General features: G+C 35.1%; 1 protein-coding gene across 1 annotated transcript in view; it reads right to left on the bottom strand.

Moving 5' to 3' along the window:
• Nucleotides 1–22,758, bottom strand: part of SYT10 (synaptotagmin 10) — a 56,731-nt gene that overhangs the window by 15,969 nt on the left and 18,004 nt on the right. The window contains exon 3 of the mRNA XM_012782444.3: nt 15,184–15,751. Within this exon, the coding sequence (XP_012637898.1) occupies nt 15,184–15,751 (568 nt within the window). The remainder of the gene's footprint in view (nt 1–15,183; nt 15,752–22,758) is intronic.

The raw sequence follows: 22,758 nt of genomic DNA, 5'->3' as shown, positions 1-22,758 counted from the left end.
GAGTATCAGGGTTGATCTAATCAGGGATTTGTGAGGAATCACCATGCAGGATAACAGAGGTGCAATGTTATTTATATTATCCTCTGGCTCTGCTAAAGTTCTCAAGGGAATACTCTGTTATGTGCTGGACAAACAGGGCTTACAATGTAAAGTCCAAACTCCTCAACATGACACATATGGCCCCTGACAATCTGGTCATTGAAGGAATACTGATGACCAAGGTAAAATTTTTCTTCTCCTAGGGTTTATATGAGATTTTGGACAAGTTACTTAATCTCGATGAACATCACACAGTGAGACGTCAAACTGGAATGATAACGTAGGTCTGCATCATTTCAAAGTGTATGCTTTTTGGGGAATCCAGTATTATAAGTGCTTTTTAGAGGGATTCTTGGGTTTTGATTATAGGAATAGTGGTGAAAGGTACCTGATTCTTCCCATGAGAATCTAGGAGGGCTTCAGAGGTGGGTGACACTTAATCTGAACCTTGAAGAATGAGTAAAGGCAAAGGGAATTTAAAACAGAAGGTGCAGCATACAAAGAGGCTGTGAAAGGCGTGGGGTGTCCAGTGATGACCAGAAGGTCAAGCAGAAAGCATGGGCTCTAGTTTTGATGTAAATGGCAACACAGTGGCCTTATTCTAAATGGCCCTCCTTAGGAATCAGATCACCTCTGATTTTCCCTGCAAGATGAGATCCATTTCCACGGCTAATAACAATTACCTGGAGGGGTTGCAGTTAGATTTAGAAACGATAATATATAAAGATAATATATACAGGCCAGTTTGCAGCCTGCAACATAGATGCTCAAAATAAATACACTTTTTTTCCCCTTGTTCGTGACAATTTTTCTGGGGTCAATGATTGGCACGAGGTTGATGCTCAATAAAAAGCATATTGAATGAATAAGTAAATAAATAAATCATAAAAGCATCAGTCCAGGTCAGGACTTCAGTTGCAGCACAGATATCTACTGTTGGAAGGAGTGAAGACTACCCAGCAACCAGAGAACAAGTTTTTTGTGTCTTTTGTTGTCTTTGTGAGTAACCCTCCCCCCTAGAATTGGGCAGGGGCTTGTCCACATATGACGGACCCGAGAATGTGACAAACTAATAGTCTTAACAGTTTTGAGCCATTTAAAGATACATGTAAGGTTTGGGGAGCTACAGTTAGAGAATACTCATCTATCATTAATAGCTTTATTGAACCTTATTTCTCTATAGATCTCTCTAGTCTTGTGTGATCTGAGATTATGTTTGCTGTAATTCTATAGTACATTGAAATTTCAGAATCAAATATATCCCTAAGGTCTACAGATTTTTTTTTTCTTTGCACATCTGGCCAAGCCCCAACCAGCCAGCACAAGGCGTCTAGTGACTCTAGATGGCAAACAGGAAGGAGGAAGAAGCTGCTTGATAGAGTACAATTAGGAAATGTAATTAACATTATAAGCATCCTTCAATTACTAACCCGATTCCCCTCTTTCTTTCGAAGAACCACAATTTTCACACAGCACTTCCTCCCTGCCTTCCTTCTCCCAGTGATTGTGATTAAATCGGATTTCATTGTGTTCCAGAGGAGTGGGGGGCAGGAATAGGAAAAGGAGGCCTCTATCAAAAACATAGTAAGATCCCTGGATTCTTACATCCCATTTTCATTATTGATTCTTTTCCATTAGAAGACAAAGAAAATGCTCACCGGGTGCCCCTTAGCAGGACCTCCTTGTATTTCTGCACAATGGAAGGAACGCATTTTGCATTTGGCACATAATGTTAAGCATTGTGCTTGGCCATGGCACAAAGTCCAGGTGAAACTTGGCTGAAGTCAGGGCAGAGAACATGGCAGTGTTAGGGACTGGATAATTACAAACCCCACTGGGCACTAGGTGATTAACGGTAACAACCCAGAGCTGCTATTGCCAGGGGTACTGTTTAAGAGCGTCCATGTTTCTGCCCCATGGGAGACCCATTTTCAGCTCCTGGCCAAGAGAGAAATAACCGTCTGCCAAAATAGTTTAGCACTTATCCTATCCAGCACAGCCATAGACATTAACTGCCAAGCGCCATGAAGTGCTCAGGTTATAGAGACAGAGCTGAGGCCTTAAAACAATCTTTCCTTGATTTAACAATCAAGCCTCAGAATCGCCTGTGTAACTGGGACGCTGAAGCAAAGAAGGAACAGCCCAACATAGATACGGGGACAAGAGCAACCTGGCACACAAATCGGGGATATAAATTTGATAACTCTTCATCATACTGGTTAAGAGAGATCATAAGCTTCTCGGTGAAATAAACTGGAGACTTGTTTTCAAAACTCAATTATCATTTACAGATAGGGCATAGAAACTTGTGTAATAAACTATAGACTACTCTCTTTTGATTGATGCTTTTAAATACTTTTAAATTCTTAATTAATTAAAAGAATCCCTCTAAGTACTGCTGTCTGTAGGCATTTAGACTGGATGAACTTGCCTTCACTATCTTAGAGTCTATCTTAAATTGATCTTACGGTTCCACTCCTGCCTCTCCAAGTTTATTCTCCGCGTGCTAGCCAGAGATCTTATTGATTCTAAGTGAGAGCATGGCTCACTTCTGAACAAAAAACATCAATGGCCTCGATTACTCAGAATAAAACCCAAAGCTCTTTCTGTGCCTTGAAGGCTCTAGATGACCTAACCCCCAGCTATCTACCCCCCATCATTCTCATCGAAAAGCCCTTACCTGAGCACCCTACCTAGGGTGGCCCTGTCCTACTGCCGTTTCCTATCTCTTATCCTGCCTTATGTTTCATAAAACACATTGCTTCATGGTACATGCGGGATATTTCCTTCACTACCATGTTTCCCCGAAAATAAGACCTACCCATAAAATAAGCCCTAGCAGGATTTCTAAGCATTTGTGCAACAGAAGCCCTACCCCGAAAATAAGACCTAGTGATGGGCGTGGCTACGCAGCGCATCTGCACAACCCATGCATTTTGTCTCGGAGCAGTAAAGCAGACGAGCAGCCCTTCTCATCTGCCCCATAGTGACAGCTACTATCCCAGAGGTGACCGGAAAGGTGAGGGCAGCCCCACCAACAAGGTCGACTCCCCCTGTCAGGTCCCGGCCATCCTGTGCATGCTGCAAGCTGAGGCTTTGAGGGGAAAATAATATATCCCCCGAAAATAAGCCCTAGGGTGTCTACTTGAGGAAAAATAAATAAAAGACCCTGTCTTATTTTCTGGGAAACATGGTATTTCCTGTTTCCCTTTCCTAGAAAGTAGGCCTTAATAGAACAGGGACATTTTATGTCCTAAGATACCTAGTAGAGTGTCTGGTATACAGGAGACCTAAATGAAAGTTTGCTGAGTCACTGGATATAAAATCCTTGCTCCTCTCTATATAAGTAGATTATAAATTAGAACATTAGCAGTGTAATTAGTATGATAACTGCCTGTTTGGGCATAATTTTCTTCATGCAGATATCTAAGCTCTTCTGTAGGCTGAGATTTGATAGGTGCTCATCTCCCTTTACTTACGATAGGGTATGAGGTTGTGCTTAGAGTATTTTAAAATCTAAAAGCACTCCAAAACCATGAATAAAATGGGCATCCATTCAGAATGTCTCTGGTTTAATGAATTAAATTTATAGGACTTAAGGCAACATAGGCTATGACATAGCCCTTTATAATATCGTCATATTTTATTCTATTTCCTGATTTAGGAAAGGAGTTAAGACATAAGTATCTCTCATGCATTTAAAAAACATAAGGGTAATATATTTAAGGAATCTAAATATTAGAGCAAGAACTTTAGGACATGGAAGGAACTAGGATATTAGTAACTGAGCAAATAAGGTGTCTCCTTTGTGTGCAAGATTATAGCAGGTTGGAGATAACTGACAATTAGAAACTTTAAATTTCATGAGCATTTCACATTTATTATCTCATTTTACTTTCAAAATATTCCTGTGGGGTTGATACTATAAAACTCTTTTTGTGGCTGAGGAAACAAGTTCAGAAATGTTAAGCAATTTATTCAAAGGGATGCAGCTAAAAGATACCAATGCTAGGATTCTAAGGAAAGTACACTCACTTTAATTCCTATACTTTCCTGCTTCACTCTGTAGCTTTCGCCAATAGAAATCATGCCTAAAATTTTAATAGCCAGAAAAACAAACTTCAAATTGTTCACATGGTCTTAGATTTCAAAGGTAGTAGATGAAATATTGTATGTCTTTGAAAAAAATGTTCAGAAATTATAAAATCAGATACCTGATTTATAGGAAACAGTTTAGTGCAACTTGTTACAGAGGAAGAGGAGAATTCTTTCGAACATTTGCATTTAAAAAGCAACTGAATATTCTTTTCACTATATAAAAGCATGTTAACAACTAATAATTAAGCTGGTTAAATGCAAAGGAGAAATAGAACAACTTTAACTAAACAGCATCTTCAGAACCACACTAAATTCCTAAAACTTGCAACAGATCCAGGTGTGTTGCTAGAATATCTGAAGGCTAACGTGCTCCTCTTTATTTCCTATAACCTTCAAGCATTAAAATGTACCAAGACACAAATTAAAATATACCCAGACACAATTAAATTATACCCCAATATGGATTTTTTACTCATTGCATCTAAGAAAGAAATATTGCCTAGGAATTTCCTGAAATAATAGTGACTTTGATTGTTTTTTTAAAATAAGGCAAAGACAGGCATTGCTTAGTTCTCTACACATTTCAATCACAGTTTTATAAGATAGATTTGACATGATTATAAGTTTTAAAGGCTATATAAATATATTTTTTGTCTCTAGTGTTATAGTACAAACTTCTTTAATTCACACTATATTAGTATTTAGAGATTTCAGTTCTGTAAGCCAAAAGTTGAACTTCCATGTTTTAAAAGAAAAATTGTTTCTTTTCTCTTTAGTATTTAATATATTTTGAGTCTTGTAAAACTGAAACATGATTTAGGGAAAACAATTGAACTGAGAGTCAAAGATTTAAAATCTTGTTCTGGCTGTTCTACTAATCAGCTTTGTGGATTGAAATGATATTTTAAAAACAACCTTGGGTTTCAATTTTCTCAACTATAAAATAAAAGGATTAAATTTGAACCTTCTACCAATTCTAAATAATGATCATGTGATCTAGATATAAGACCTCTCAAAATCCAGCCCAGAACATACCTATTAAGGTAATATGAAAGACTTTTGGCAACCTACTACAAGTTTTATGTACTTTGCTGAGAAAAAGATCTCTGGTCATTATTTAAAATACTGATTTTATTAATATATAATTCTACCAACTTTGGTATCTGATTATTTAACTTAAGAGCAACAAACTGGAACAGTAAGGAATATAGGAAGCATATATATGTATAATAGAGATGAAATGGTGAAATGCAAGAGATCAGTGAACAAAATAAAATTGTTTTTTAAATTTATATAATTAATGGTTTCAAAGATCATCACTACTAAGAAAAGGTTAACTTATATTTGGTACATTCTACTTAAAAAGCAGGGACATCTATAGCATTTTGTAAGTATTTCTACTTTAACTTTTAAAGCAAGAACCTGGGAACATAAAAATGTTTTGGAATCTATAAAATGAGCATAAATAGAGAATTATTTTTCTAGACTATTCTAAGTAAATGATGTATTGTCCCTATCCAAAATCTTGACTTTAGGAGCCAGAAATTCTGACTTTTTCAATTGCAATGAAATGTGGAATTCCATATTTAAGGAGATTATTTGAAGTTCTCGGTGTAACAGGGTAGAGAGTTTTAGCAATGGTCAGGGGTCTTTTTCACTTTTTGTGGTTGAATGACTTGTCTTATCATCAAGCCTTTAAAGGACGGATTTGATTTCTCCTAAGGTAATGAACCCTCAGATACACAGCATGGTCCAGAAATGTTAGAGGAAATTAACCTGCCTGTAATTAGGAATCGTTTTCTTTCTTTAGGGATGCAGCAGGAAACAGATGGCACACACAAATTAAAGTAATTCCAGAGGGCTTCATGAAGGGACTATTCACAGATGTGAGGGAGCCAAAAGTAGGAAACCACAGAGATTAGTGCCATGCCCTGCAGCTGGTAACAGCGGAGGATGTAATGACCACTATGACTGAAAGAGTGAAGGGGAACAGTCACCTGGATTCAGAAGAAAAATGGGAAGAAGAAAAGTCTGCCAGGAGAGGAACTGTACCCTCAGGGGAAGGACCTAGCCAGCCTGAGGAGTTCTCACAGGGGAAGAGAGCAATGGACAGAAAAGACATGTCCCAACCTCATTCTCCCTCCCTAACATAGCTTTCCAGAAGGCAGAGACTCTTGCCTCAGAAGGCACAGAGCCCCAGAACCAAAAAAGTTGGCTTCATGAGGCCCCACACTGGGTGGAGGAGAATAGTGGAGAGTGAACCTAAAGGAACAGATGGAGACATCCAGCATCTTCGGCTCGTGAGGTTTCATAGGATGCAGGGTGGTGAGGGAACAAAGAGGAGGAAGTGCCCAGTGGAAAGGGAAGAAAGCCAAGCCAGGCTTCCCCCAGGAGGAGAGTCTGAGTTGAGTGGAATCTAAAAAGTCCACTGAGGCTTCGCCAGGCAGGAAGAGGGAGAACGCAGATTTGAGGGGGCATCCGTGGATGGGAAGCTGGCAGCCATGCAAAAGCTATGGCTTTGCGTGAGGTGAAACCAATGCTGAGGAACCACATAGAAGAGTGGTAAAAATGAGTAAAGAGAGTTAGAAACGGGCCAGATTACCAAGAATAGGGGTAGTGGGAAGTCAGAAGGGAACGGGAAGGAGAGGCAGTAGAACAGTTAGGGCGCTCAGAAGGGTGATACCCGGATGGGAGGGGAGAGAAACTGAGTAAAATGCCAACATTCTAGTGAATGTGAAAAAAATAATTGGGAGATCATCCCGAGGTAGGAGTGAAGGACAGGCTAGATGGCATGGTAAGTGTGTACGTCATAAAAAGAAGCAATTGTGTCCACTCACTGAATCACAGCATACTGTGACTAAAAAGATTTAAATGATCTCTGAGTCAAAACTTTCCCACCTGAATAGAAAAATATAACACCTAAGATGATCCCTTACCATAATAATAGGATATAATCATTTTTAGAACCAAGGTCTTTATTTCTATTTAATATATTTAACATATTTAATATGTTGGCTAAGTCAATAACATCCAAAAACCTACCACAAAATATATATATAGCTATGGTATATATATATATATATATATATATACCATAGCTAACACTTTTTGGAAGCTAGCATGTGTAAGCATGAGCTTTTACCTTGGAGTCAATGTTATTTCAGGAAATTTCTAGACAATTTTTCTCTCTTAGATGCAATTAGTAAAAAAATCCATATTTGAGGCATAATGTGATTTTTAGTGCTTGAAGGTTGTAGAAAGTAAAGAGAAGCATTGTAGCCTTGCGATATTCTAACAACATACTTGGATCTGCTGCAAGTTTTAAGAATGTAGTATGGTTCTAAAGATGTTTAGTTAAATTTGTTCTATTTCTCCCTAGGATTTAAGCAGTTTAATTATTAGTTATTAACATACTCTTCCATGGGGAAAAGAATATGCCTGACTCTGTGCTAATGACTTATCTTGAGTCCTCACAACAAATGATGGTTTCCCCTCTCATAATCTCCCTTTTACAAATAATATAATTAAGATTTAGAGAGATTTGGTAATTTGCTCAAAGACATATACAAATAAGTGACACAGCAGGAATACAAAGCCATGTGGGTTTGTGCCGGAGCCTTAAGTGCTTTACTGATTAGACTATACTGCCTTTAACTATAGCTACGGGGGGGAGAGAGTCCCAAGGATTGGGGAAGCCAGATGGCAATTATAATCTTCCTAAGTAGAACAGTGTAGGAATTTAAATTGGAAATTATGTAGATGCAATGAATTTAAGCAAAAGGCCCCGTCATTTTGCTTTTTAAATATCCCCAAATATTATGACTAAAATGTGGTTGGTAGCTGTTCTTTAAGTGGCCACTTTGGCTACCCGTTTCTGAATGATACCCTTTCAATGAATCAAAAGATCATACTGGCCGGGCTCGGTGGCTCACACCTGTAACCCTAGCACTCTGGGAGGCTGAGGTGGGAGGATTGCTCAAGGTCAGGAGTTCGAGAGCAGCCTGAGCTACAGCGAGATCCTGTCTTTACTAAAAATAGAAAGAAATTAGCTGGACAACTAAAAATATACCGGAAAAATTAGCCAGGTGTGGTGGCGCATGCCTGTAGTCCCAGCTACCCAGGAGGCTGAGGCAGGAGGATCACTTGAGCCCAAGAGTTTGAGGTTGCTGTGAGCTAGGCTGATGCCACGGCACTCTAGCCCAGGCAACAGAGTGAGACTCTGTCTCAAAAAAAAAAAAAAAAAAAAAAAGAAATCATACTGTGCTTACCTCACAATGCTATGTTTATCCAAAAAGTATAGCAACAGCATTGAACTAAGTTTAAAACTGGTGGTGCAAAGTTAAGTTTCAGATTTGCCTTAACTTTGATTTTTCGTTTTGTAAACAGAACCCTGTAACAAGTGTTTCCCGAAGCTGCTGTGTAAACTGCTAAAAAAGACTGATATAATCATTATTGTGGACTCTTTTATAGCTACTTACCAGCAATCTTTCCCATGAAATGCAAAGGAGGTCAAAGCAGACTGGTCAGACAGTGAAATCTTTTTCTCTAAATGTGCATAGATGTGATCTAACTTTAAAAATAATACAATAAGCTATGGTGATTTATTGAATATTAAATATTCATGGGAGTTCTTTTTTAACAGGCTAACTTGGGCAGGTGCTAAGGCCAAGAAGAATCATGCATTGAGAACTCTCATAGTCTTGCGATAGTCTATGATAGACTTTATTTATTTATTCATTTATTTATAGAGATGGGGTCTTGCTATGTTGCCCAGGCTGGTCTTGAACTCCTGTACTCAAGTAATCTTCTTGCCTTAGCTTCCTGAGTAGCTAGGACTATAGGTGCACACCACACCATGCCCAGCTAAGACTTTATTATTTTAAACTTAATTTAATTGTATATTGCAACATAGGTACTTTCCATCAGTTCTTGCAAAATGACTAAAAGACTTTATATGTAGATTCATGAAATTTACTTGCAACATTTGAGTTAATGAATAATTACTGGCTGCCCATTAGCAGATGTGCAATCTGTTACACTCCTGGGCCAGGTTTACTGCAGAGATAAATAGAAAACGAGGGTGTTCAGAGAGAAGCAGATGTGGGCTCATCCTCCCAATCTAGAGGCCTACGGCTACAAGACTGACTGCTACTCCCTGGGAGACCCAGTGACACTGATAGTCCCTGACCAGAAAGGTCCAGTCCCTACTACCCTGCCGTCAGCCACACCTCTTTCCTTATAATTTTGAGACTGGAATTTTGTCGCTCTTTAAAATGTTATTAGCTGACATATCATTCCATAGTTAAATATTAGAAGAGAATGCATTGATAGCTAAGGGGAAAAAATATAATATTATTGTGATTCTATAATTGATCTAAGATGATTGGGGGTAGAATTGCAAATATATATCTAGAAATAAGAAAGCAAATTTTAAAATTTTTTAAATATTTTAATAATGTGTAATGAAGTAAGTTACTTCAAACTGAAGTTCAGTAGGTACATTCAGTACTCTAAATGGTTGATATAGTGAACTTAGCAGTTCCTTTGTATTTGTCATGTCAAGGCCTAATCTTTGACAGATACTTGGTAAGAAGATAATAGATTCAAACATTTTACAGCTATAACCCAGGTCAATGTGGTAGGCACACACACCTTTACTTGTGAAAATTTTTTAAGTTGGTGAACACAATGCTGAAAACCATTCATTGACTAGGTAAGTGAGTAAATAAATATACAAAATGAAGTTGGTACTGTTGGAGAAAAGGAAATCTTTTCCTAATCTGTGTATACTTTCAATGGCTTTTTGAGAATGCACAGGGAAAACTACATACAAGCATTCAAAACATATCAGTATTTACAGTGATTGGCTTTTTGAAAAAAGTTAACTAAACATGTGAATAATATTATGCACAGTCTAGGCCTGCAATGTCTACTGTGAAAAAAAAAAAGAAAAAAATAGTATGCACAACAATGGTTTTAAAATAAAATATACCTAAAGCAATATGCTGCAAATCATTCCTTCTCTATATTCATTCATCCAGTTTCTACCACTTTTGCCAATGGGAAACTATTATTATTAAGTTCTTGTGTGTCTTTACATAGACTTGTTTTGTATATATAACTGAATATGAATATGTATTTCTCCTTTACATTTCTGAAATAGCAGCATGGGGTACACACTGGTTTTCAATGTGATTTTCCCCTACATTGGAGATATGTCTATGTTAGTGCCAGAGGTATCTGGCTTGCCATATTTGGGATATATAGTAGAATCACCCCTAAAGTGAAAACTAATGTTTTGCACAGAATAAAGACTCACCTTTATTGTTTCCTTTGTCGTTCAATCTCTAATTTCAAAAAGAAAAATTGCTAATTCTTGATAAAATATTAATCATTCTTATATATAAATAATTTGTTAGTCCTGAAATCACAAATGCAAAATATGTGACTCTTGCTTCAACTTGATAAGATTTCTGCCAATAATTTAAGATTTTCCTGGTTTATTTTACATATGAATGGGTGTCATCCCTTGAAGATTAAAAAAAAAATTTTCTGTACAAAGTAGCTAATGCTAACAAAATATAACTAAGCACATACTTAGTTGTAATTAACTATACTTAGTTGATTTGTAATCAGTGGGGGTACACCATCACATTATTTTTTTCCTCTGGTAGTGGTAGATTTGTACTTAAATAATTCTACACTTGACCTCATATAAAAATGTGCTAAGTTATTTATTCAACAGATATTAAGCACTTATAGATGCTGTGAAAGATGCAAGATGAATTCTGCCTTCCAGAAGCTCAGAGGCAAGTGGCAGACATACGGCCAATATTTGCAGAATGTTTAAATAAGTGCAACAGCCGATGCTTCCTTAGCATATAGTAGCTCCTTTCCATTCTCACTGCTACCAGCCTCAGTCAGGCTTCTTTCATCTCATCTAGACTGCTGAGTTGGGTTCCTGCCTGGCCGCTACATCTCACAGTGCCTCCACTCTTATCGGCTGTACCCATCCATCGCGTTGCCATATGAGATGATAGCTCCAGTAATTGCACTCTTGTGATAAAACACAAAATAAATGTAAACCCCATTGTCCTAAAGGTCTTCCTGATTGTAGCTTAAGCATAACATTATGGTTCGAGTTTTTTTTTTTTTTTTTTTTTTTTAGTCTCTTCTTCATTCCATATTCACACTCTACTTTTTTTCCCCTGAAAACATGCTACAGTCTTGATTTATTTCCTTTTGCTCATGCAGTTTTCAAGGAACATCCAAGTTCTCTTTTCAGAATTCTACCATCATCCAAAGGGGATCTCAAATACTATTTTCATATGGGATATAATCTGTACCAGAAAGGGTGTGTGTGTGTGTGTGAGCACGTGTGACATTTATGGAGGTCATCAGGAAAAAATTATATAATAATTTACACTCTGGCAGATACTTTCTTTGTTACTTGTCTCCTCTGTTAGACTGAAGTCCTTGACTAAAACTTGTATTTTACTAGTCATTTTTTCCAGTTTAGATCTAAATATGAACTTTGGACATAACAAGTTCTCAGTAAATATTTATGTAATCAAATCGAAGTTATTTGAATCGAATGCTGTAGAAAAAAAAATCAATTTCATGCAATGAACTGTCCTGGGAAGATTTTTGGATGAGGCCTTGGACAGGCCTTTAACATATGGAAAAAAATGTGTCTATGATGGAAATTTGTAGGAATCAGACACCTGAAAATAATTAGAAACAACAATCACAAAAAGTAGCTATTCTGATTTTTACCAAATCCTATTTTCAATAATTATAAGGCATAATTATATAATTAGCTTGAAGAAGAAAAAAGCGATTCATGAAATTTCCATCAATATGATAATAAAGCAGGACTTAATGATACTAAAAAGAATCCTTAAAAGTTAAAGACACATGAACTATTTTTTTTCAAACTGATAGCAAAATGCTCTTTTTTCACATTAAATTTTGGACTAAATTAAGTTGGAGATTTGCAGTTATATAAAGGCACTCTAAAATCTCATAAATGATTATTTCAAATAAAAACCTTAATTATAAGAATTCTTATAATTATAAAATTATAAGATTTATAAGAATATTTATATTTGTCATCACTATTAATATTTTTTTAATATACACACCATGGAATGCTATTATCTCTTAACCTAATGATAGCTAATCTTTTAATTCAAATATTTATATTATATTATTTTTTACATAAACTCTTTTATATCTATGTCTGCATAATTGGATCTCCTTTGTAGGTTTCAATAGGACTTGGATGAGTAAGAGCATATATTATATTTCTTTTCATTTATTTCTTTTTTTTCTCCTTCTTTCTAGAAAATTCTATAATTTCTGTATAAACTATTTAAAATTACAGACGTGTGAAGAGGAAAAGTTTCTTAAGCAAATTTCAACCCACATCTTTTTTTTTCATTTTTACTAATAAGTCAATATAAAATTGCTTAATAAATTTTCAAAAGTTGAACAGAAATTTTAATTAAATACTACACTAACCATAATATTAACTTTGGCCAAATAGTCTAGATATTTAGGTTTCATTACTATGTTTTCAAGCAAAAACAAAAATTCTGTAAGCAGCATCTTGAACAGTGTGTGGCTTGCTGTTCCAGTTAAAGAAAAATGTCCTTTTATTAAAATAATTTAATGATAAATTTTATTTTCACCCAACTTCTTTTTATATTCAGAATACTGAAATGAAGATATGTACAGGTGTGGCAGGCAGAATAAAGGTCCCCCCAAAGAGGGCCATGTCCTAATTCCTAGAATCTGTGAATATGTTACTTACAGGGCAAAAGGGACTTCAGAGACACGATTAAGATTATAGACTTTGAGATGGGGAAATTTTCCTTGATTACCCACGTGGGTTCAGTCTAAGCCAACAAATGCCAGAGGCCTCTAGAATTTGGAAAAGATAAGAAAATGGATCTCCCAAGAACCTCTAGCAAGGAATGAGGCCCTGCCAACACCTTGATTTTATTTAGTTAGTAAGACCCACATTGGATTTCTAATTGAACTATAAAATGTTTGTAATAAGACACTAAATCTGTGGTAATTTTTATAGCAGAAATAAGAAATTAATACACTAGGCATATGGGAGGGTTGAAAATAAATTTGAGTATTTATTAATATTTACCAAAATATGAGTATGTATTATTAGCAGTCAAAAACTGAAGTTTCCCTGAGGAATTCCTATTCTTTTTCTAAGGACCAGTTTAGAATACAAAAAATTGAGAATGTAAAAAACAATTCACTGCCAATCTCCTAGAAAATGATACTAATTTTTAGACTATCTGCAGATGACTTACCTCTGAGCCTGAATATATGAACAAAATATGCTTCAAAACAATTTTTTAATAGTAATATGTTTGTTGCAAGCTTGGTACTTGAGCATGCTAAGCACAAAGAATGTACTCAGTAAATATTTTTTGAATGAATAAAAAAAGTAGTAAGATTGAGGAATCAAAAGAAATAATCTAACAATTACTAGCTGTATTTGTAGAATTCTGGAAGGTGTCATATTTTTAAAAACAATAAATATCACTCTTACCATATTTCCCTGTAGAAATTTCAGCAATACAGTGAAAATCATGTGAAATCAAAAGATCCCCAATGTGCCTCTGAAATATATCCAATGTCATCATTCCTTCTTTGTTCCCTAATATATATCCTAATAGATATCACAGTGGAGACCATGAAATAAAAATTCAACTGAAAATTCAACTGAAAAATTCAATTCATCACATTCAATGTTGTGATGATGCAATGTAATCCACATATGTAATGTAAACATTTGAACCCTGTAATATTCTGAAATTAAAAACACCACATAATTTATAATGAAAACATAATCACCCAAATATTGATTGTATAATAATTAGTAAAACACTGATAATGAAAAAATATGAAAGGAGTTATTTTGAGTAAAAAAATTGTTTTCTTATTTTTTAAATAATCCCTTGTCTCTATTCAAATGTTTTAAGCTTAAACATTTTAAGCTTAACATTTTTTATAAAACTCAAGCAAAAGATAATAATACATAAAGACAATCTGATGGTAAAAATTAAATAAATGCCCCATTTAAAAACTAAGAAGCCAAAACAATTTAGAAATCTAACTTAAGAGATCAGTTCTCTAATTCCACTTCTATAATTCTATCTTGGACAAATAGTCTTGAATAAAGAAATGGATTTTGGAAAAAAAGAACACACCAATTTTTAGTGTAAAAAAATTTATGCCTAATTTAAATGTTTAACAACAAGACAATAGTGAGGTAAATGGATCGTATATCTAAACTTCATGCACTAAAACAAACATAGCATGAAAAAGTTTAAACTTCGTATGATCTTAATTATTTAAAAACATGCATAGCAAGAAAATGGAAAAAAATATGCTAAAATATTATACCAAATTGGTACCAATGTAGATTATTTTAATTTTATGGTACGTGTTTGTACTCTGTTTTATGAATTTTCAATCCTAAAGTTGGTAATATTTTGTGATCAGAAAAAGCATTTTGTAATGAAAAAGAAAAGTTCTAATGTAAATAATCACTTTTTGATCATTCAGCATTTCATACATTGTAATTGTGTGTATTCCACAAAAGCTTCTAAAGTAATGGACTATTACAGATCAAATTAAGGACTTTTCCAACTAGCATCAAAGTACATTTTAAGTTTGATCTGAAGAACAAAATCATCTTAAATAATGAAAGTCAATATTAACTATGAGGAAATTGGCTATTGGGGATAAGTTACAGATAAATATTTCAAAGGAGACAAGGCTTACTCTTTTTGGTAACTTACAAGAGCTAGTTTTTATTTATACAATCACTAAAGTTATCAATATAGTGTTAGGCCCCTGAATTATTATTATTATGAAATTAAATCCTACCTTTGCAAGATCCTGGGACATAAATTCCATTACTGGAAAATTTATTCCAATAATCTGGGTAATAATTGGTCTATATATCACTGTGGGTCAAATAAAAAACAATATATTGGTGGAATTATTACTTACTGTGGTAGCACAATGAATATCTTTCCATACTGTGGCTTCCCTGGAGAGATCAGAGACTTCAAACAAATTATCAAGAATCACTTCCCCAATCATGTCATGTCTAGAAAATCTGTCAAAATCATACACACTGAAATGTAGCTTTCGGTTGCATAGTTGGTCGTACACTACAGGAAACTGAAAAGTTTCATCAAATAGAGGATTTAAGGTCTTTCTGTGCACACGGGTCTGAAATTTCTTTTTCCTATCTGGAAGAAGATACATCTTCACATAAGGGTCAGAAGTTCCTGTAAAGTCTTTAGCAGGGAGATCTAAGGCTTTGATTATTTTAACAACTAGAAGTTCATTTTCATAATCATACTGGAGGGTAAAGTTAAGTTTCCCACAGGTTTTGACGTCTTCTTTCCTGTTGCCCTCGGAGTCGACTGATTTCTGTTTGTAGAGCTCTGGTTTTATTCTCCCAATGCTGGTTGTTGTTTCTCCTCTCTGTAAAACAGGTTCTGTGCCCATGCTAAAGTCAACACTGGAAACCTGCATTTGCCTTGGTAGGTGTCTCCTGAAGGAATTGTGGCTGTACACATACACATACACACAAAATCATTTTGGTAGGTCATTGACAACAATGTTACACAGTGCCGTTAAACTCTTCCATCCCCCCAGGATAATGAAAAGATATCTGTATCTAAACCTATATGGCTAGATACACACACATACACTCTCTCTCACACACACACATACAATCAAAGAGCTTCTTTAAAAAAAAAGAAATGTAATATTCAAAGAAAAAGTCTTTTAAAAAATTCTAGAAACACCTGAAACATGAATGCCCATTTTTATGTGCTTTTGGAACTTTGTATTTGCAATCATAACCACACAATTAAAGACAATTATAGAGAAACATGATTATCAACAAAGCTGGATATTCTGCAAAAAAATTATGAAGATTGTCCATCATCTGGGTATATTGAGATGTAAGCATTATAGACAAAATCATAATGGCTGGCTTCTTTTCATGAGATATTTGGGTTTCATGAATTTCATATTTTAGTGACTACAGTATTAAGATAAAAATTATAAGTGCACATATTCTTACAATGTGTTAACTGTTTCTAATGATTAAGATAACTAAATGGATATTTACTTTTAAAAAGAATATATAGTTGTGACAGCCAAAATGATCACATTTTCCTTTTTTCAACATGGGGTGGGCTTCAAAAACTCTAAGGCTAAAAAAAAATTGTAGAATTTTAGAATTTGAGGCCAACATAAAAGAGTTTTTAAAATTCAAACTGAATTTTCTATAGTCATCATTATTATTCATCTAGCCAACATTTCTAGAATGTTAAATATATAAGCTTACTAATATCTTCTACATGTGGCTTGTGTTAAGATCTGTGTCTCTCAAATTTCCTCGATGTTGTCCGGCATAGCTATGCCAACCTATATGTCTTCTCAAGGCTCAGTCCCAGGTCTTTCGTTCTGTCTCTCCTCAGTCTGGCCATCAGACTAATGACCTGTTCTCGGACCATAATTCTGTTCTGGAATCTGATGGTTCGTCAACTAAGTCACAGCTATGTAACCTTCTAGTTCCATGTTTCTAAATCTCCAAGGAAGTTTTCTAAACTGGTCTCCTCATTCCACCCCAAACTCAAACAAATTCATCATTTTCTCCCTTTTGCTCCCTCAACCCAGTTCTCTCTCTCACAATCTCGGACAATAGTACTCACATTTTTATCAGTCACTCATGCTTGGCAACATGCAGTGTGCTTCGAATCACTTTCCCTTTATTCATGGGATTTACTTAGTTTTCTAAATCCTTGTTGCTGTTTCCTTTGAAACATGTCATATAATTATCCATTATGCTCCATTTCCACTGCTACTCAGTCCAGACCCTTATCACTGTGTATTTTGCTTTCTGTAAGTGCCTTCAGCTGGCTTTCCTTCTTCCCGTCCTCTCTTACACTGAATATCTAGTCAGCACACTGTCAGGGCACTCACTTCAAAATCCTTCACTCGCTTCTATTACAGTACGTTTATACCTGTTATAGTGCTAAGTAGAGTGGAGGACATTGCTTCATTAACATTTTATTTATTGATGCACACTCGAAGTCTGATTCTTAAAGAAGAATAAAAAAATTAGTGACCGTCTAGAGGTGAGACCCCTCCTAGGCACAATGTCATTTGAGAAACAGTTACTGGGCCTGAGGACGTTGAACCAAGAAAGGAGAAGAAGCAGGAGGGTCAAAGGGCAAAGATGGGTTAAGGGTAGCTGTCTTCTAGTGCCCGAGGTTATAGAAGTTACAGGAGGTAGACTTTAGCTTAATATATAAGAATGTTTAAAAATATCCAGTATCTATTCAATATGGTGAAGTAGTGAACGGCTCCAAACTAGAAGTATAAAACAAAGGTTGGATGTTAAAGAAAAAGATTTCTGCCTCAAGTCTACCAACTCACTTGAGGCAGAAAGCATTCAGTGTTTTCTAACCCTAAATTTCTGTCATTCTCCGTCATTCTACGGTTCTTTGATAATTTTATGGGTCTAAATATTCATGATAAAGTATTATTGGTATGTGTGTTAATAAAATTGAATTTATTAAAATCTGAATTACAATCTGACATGGTACTAAATTCATTCTTTTATATTTAATTAGCTTATTTTTCATAATTGGACTAAAATGATGAACAATAATTCAAACACACCCATAAAAATGCCTAGGACTGTATTGAAATTAATTCAGCCTCTTTAGATAGTTTCCTTTTATATAGCTAAGGAAGTCCAAAATGAGCAGTGAGAGTATCAGCAACTCTGCCTGGTACTACTGTATTATTCACAGACTTGTCAAAAAATTTTTAACAAAACTATAGTTCAGTACATATATTGCAAATTAAGACAAAATTGAGACTGGTAAAGTGGTGGAACAGTGCCACAGGTGAAAATACACTACCGCATTCTCGAAAGACCTCTTTCTCAACGTTCTGCTTAGCTTCCCCACTGGAATGAGAGGCTTGTTGTGTGCTATCACAGAGAATTATATGGGTGAAAAGAGAGGGCTTACGGCAAAATGATACTCCAGTATCAGATGAGTGTGAAAGAATATTAAGAATTAAATGGTCCCTGGTGGTTAGGATTCAGTGTTCTCACTGCTGCGGCCTGGGTTTGATTCCCGGTCAGGGAACAAAAATAACAACAGCAAAAACAATAAATAAAGAATTAAATGGGAAAAAATAATATCCATGACAATTTGGAGTGAAATAAAAATTAATGAAAGGCAGGGAAAAATAAACAAATATACACTATAGAATTTTTACAGTAAAAACTAGTGTGCCATTGCTCTTTGATTTTCCCACTTTTAACAGCTAATATAATGAGTGCTTATACTGTGGCAGGTGTGTAAATTCTTTATTGACTCATTTAAGTATCATGTAACCTTATGAGGTACTTATTATTATGTCTCCTATTTTACAAATGAGGACATGGAGGCACAGAGAGGTGAGTTACTTATTCAAAGTCACACAACTAGGGAGGCGCTAAAATTAAAATTTGAGGGAATCTGGGCCATGTGGCCACATACTTGACTACTATGCTATACTGTCATATTCACGGTTATCTTGTTTGATTAAATTACTTTAAAATGAATCATTCTACTAAATAACCATATAAAAATATGAGAACATTTATATTTGTTTTTAATGTAACTTTTTCCACTTAAACATTACATATAACATAATTATGTAATACTAAGATCCAACATTTACTTGGTTGAAATAGCTTGAAATATGGTTTTAGAGATATTTTTAACTTCTTTGACTAGTTGCCAAGAATTGAAAGGGAAGGAGAATGTTTAATTTCTAAATAAAACTATGATCAGACATTATGTACAAAATTCTTACCAAGTCTATATATATTGTACATTTTCTAAGAATTAACACATATTTTGAAAACAGTAAGTATCCAAGTAAAATCTGCAAGGCAATTTATGTTCTATCATATATTCAAACATGACTGATTACGTTAAAATTTGACTATATTGAAGAAATATTTCTATATATAAAAACATCCTAGGACTACTTTGTCTTGGGTTAAGGGATTATTAAAACTATACTGAATTTAAGACCCAATATTTTAGTTTCTTTATCTAAGTGAATATAAATGTAAAAGTCTTTACTAACATATCTTAAAGTGATCTGTTCCTTCAGAACTATCCCATTTTAATGTAGTAAGCATTATGTGAAATGAATTTTGACCCTGAATCTACCCCAGATATAAAGGAGCAGGAGCTTAAATTAGGGTGAGGAAAGGTCAGAGAGAATTTATGAAAATAGAAAAGAAGAAAAAAAGGAACACAGGTGATATAGGTTATAGTATATTAAAGGAGTCTAACATAATCAAGTTTGTATAGTCAATGTTCCTAAGATATTTGGAATATTTTATTGACTAATCTAATATTCTTACTAAAATCACTTTCACTTATGCAACAAGCCTTTAATTTCTATCAGAAAAATCTCTAAGCACTTAATACCTTGTTTTTTTATAGATTTATTATATAATTTCACACTCACATATGCTTTTCAATATAATAAAACTTCTATCTTTCCCCTAAAGTAAGCAATTTCTTCTTTATGCCTGTGAATATAATTCACGTGGCTGTAAAGCCCCTTCTAATAGCACTCAGAGTAGTAACGTTTTTGTTCTAGTAAGCCAGTGTCCTAATTATAGGGTAAATAGTGCATATTCTAACTCACAGTTTAACTAGTCAGTTAAGAAAAGCGTTAATTATTACAATGGTAAACTATTGCCATGACAACACAGATCTTCTTTTTCTCCTTGCTCTTTTTCCCAGCTTTTAGAATGACAGTGATTAGTGGCTATATAGTCTCACACAAATACCCAACCAATCACAGTGAAAATCATTTGACTGTCACTATTGCCATTCTTATCCTTCAAACTTGGCAGGGCACCACCCAACTACTCTCCCAGAGGAGAAAAAAACTTTCCCCACCTTTCCTGGAACACCAAACTAGATATAGTCAATATTGATTGATGACCCAGGAATATAGTGTATTTATACAGTGATTTCCAAATATTTACTACCAATAGATCCTTTTCCCCCAACCAAATTCGAGGCCAGAGTTGAACATGTAAAGACAGAGTTGCTCTGGTTGACATGTGGGTAGAGTCCTGGAAACTCAGGAGAAAATGAGCCCATTTTTTCTCACCTCTCAGAAAATAGGGTTTGAAATTTTTTACATGGAGATGGGATGGAAAAAAAGGCTGGAATGGAATCAGACTGCAGTTTGGCCCCAACTTCCCCTACATAGTGAGGGCAACTTTAACTTGTTTAAGCTTTTTTTCTCATTTAGAAAACAGTCCTTTCACAGTTTTTGAGATCAAATGAGATATTGCATATGACCTTGAAAACTATAATTTTTCATTAGTTATTATAATTAGAATTCAAAACACAAGAAGCCGAAGTGCAAATGCCATAATGAACTCTCTAGTTTTGACAAGCTCAAATCCAGGCTTCCTGTCTAGGGATACAGAGATGCAAAAGTCATTCCTGTGTCAGCTTGTCCTGGACCACCACCCTAGACTAAAGAAGCCCTTGGACTAACTCACTTCTCAGCACCCAATAGTTCTCTTTTCCGAAAGTGGGAAACCTATATGCTCCTACTCTAATCTGCAATGTCTTTACTGTCTATTAAATTAACCTTGGATATTGCATAAGAAAATCAGAGAGGAAAAGCAAAAATGTCTTTAGCAGTACTCTATTTAGTTATTAAATATGTCTAAAAGAAATTCACCTCTTCTGTTTTAATATTGAAATATGCATCAGAGACTATCACCATATATTAAGTTATAGTCCCATTTCGTAGTTAAGGAGGCTCAAATAGTAAGACTAAAGTAAATTTCTGGTAAACAAATTTTTAATTCTTTGTTTCTTATATTCTTCCAGTCAATTGGAAACAAGGACAAGAATGATTCACTCATGACACATCTGAGCATACCCTATGCAAAGCACTATATGTATACATATACATATAACTAAGTTGTATAAAATGCCATAATGAAATTTCTTAAAGGTGCCATAATAGAAAGTGAAAACTAGTAGACAAGTGGAGGGATTGGCTTAGATAGAAGCATTGATAGTTAATCTAATATTGATCAGGAAGGTGACTATATGGGACAGATGCTACCAAGAGGATTGTTAATGTGGTGGGAGTTTATGGGAGGTTTCTGCTCTTTGCTTCAATTTTCTTAGTAAAATGGGAAGGTCATTAATTAAAGCTGAGAAGGAGGAAGAGGGTGATGGAAGTCTAAACAAAGATAAGAAGGTATAAAATAGTTGCTTGGTATAAAATAGTGGTTTGAATGTCCCCTCCAAAACTCATGTTGAAACTTAATCCCAAAGTGGCAATATTGAGAGGGGGCTTTTAAAAGGGAATTGGATCATGAGGGTTTTGCTCTCATGAATGGATTAATCCACTCATGAATTTAATGTATTAATTTATTATACAAGAAAAGGAAGAGAGACCTGAGCTAGCCTCACCATGTGATGCTCTGCACTGCTCAGGACTCTGCAGCATGAAGTCCCTTACCAGCCACAGTCACTTGCCCATGTGCAGGTGTAGAGATGACAGAAAGTTGAATTTAACCAGTGCTGTGGGTTTGTCTTGCAAATAAGAAAGTAGAGAGCAACAAGGTAATTGGGCATGTTTGCAAGAGACTGACTGCCTCTAATGACTGGCCATGGAATTAAAACTGAGAGAAGAGGGCAAAATAGTATCAAGGAATAATCAAGGAATTTGGGGTTCTGAAATGGTAATAGAATCAACGCATTGGAGGTTGAGGTGAGTTGGAAGGGTTGTCTGAGTTGGAGTTTAAGAGGATAATGAAATTAATGAAATAAATATTTAGTTATTTGGAAACTACTTGCCTTAACAAGAGATGATAAGCAATTGCTTTTGATCTAACATATATTTAAAGGAATGCATATGAAGTAATGGGGTTGAAAATATGTCTCTGTAGTTTTTGATCCATAAAGTTCTGAGAACATAACATTTTATATTAAACAAGTATAGAATGAACCCTTAAATATTAAAAAAAATCTCAATAGCAACTGGTCAAAAGAATAAATCCAAGAACTTATTTTTTTAGTATTACTACAGCCCTAGAAGGTCTTTTGACTTTAATATGTATTCCAGCTCTGAATTTCTATGCTCAGTGTGCCATTTCAGGCCTTCCTTTACTTTGGAATGCGTTTCTGACTATCATGAACCCGCTTCCTGGTGAGCTTAGCTAGGTTTCAGACAAAAATAGTTATAGACCTCCAACTAAGTTCACCACCACCTTGGACGACCCTTCTTCTGTGTGGCCACATCTCCTTGAGCAATACTACAAATAGTGTATTCAAATTACCTGTTTTCAGACCTGTCTCCCACTCTCCAGCCCTTTTACTGGATTCCAGTAAAAGGGCCTTTACAATGGCAGAGACTAAGTATTATCAGCTTTTCGTGGATTTCATCATAAACATATGCTGGGACTAAAGAAATGCCCACTGGAGTTTGTATGAGATTCCT

This window comes from Microcebus murinus, chromosome 10 (genome assembly GCF_040939455.1).
Source record: "Microcebus murinus isolate Inina chromosome 10, M.murinus_Inina_mat1.0, whole genome shotgun sequence".
Lineage (NCBI taxonomy): Eukaryota > Metazoa > Chordata > Mammalia > Primates > Cheirogaleidae > Microcebus > Microcebus murinus.
Note: the sequence above shows the minus strand (reverse complement) of the source record. Positions and strands in the feature narration are given on the sequence as shown.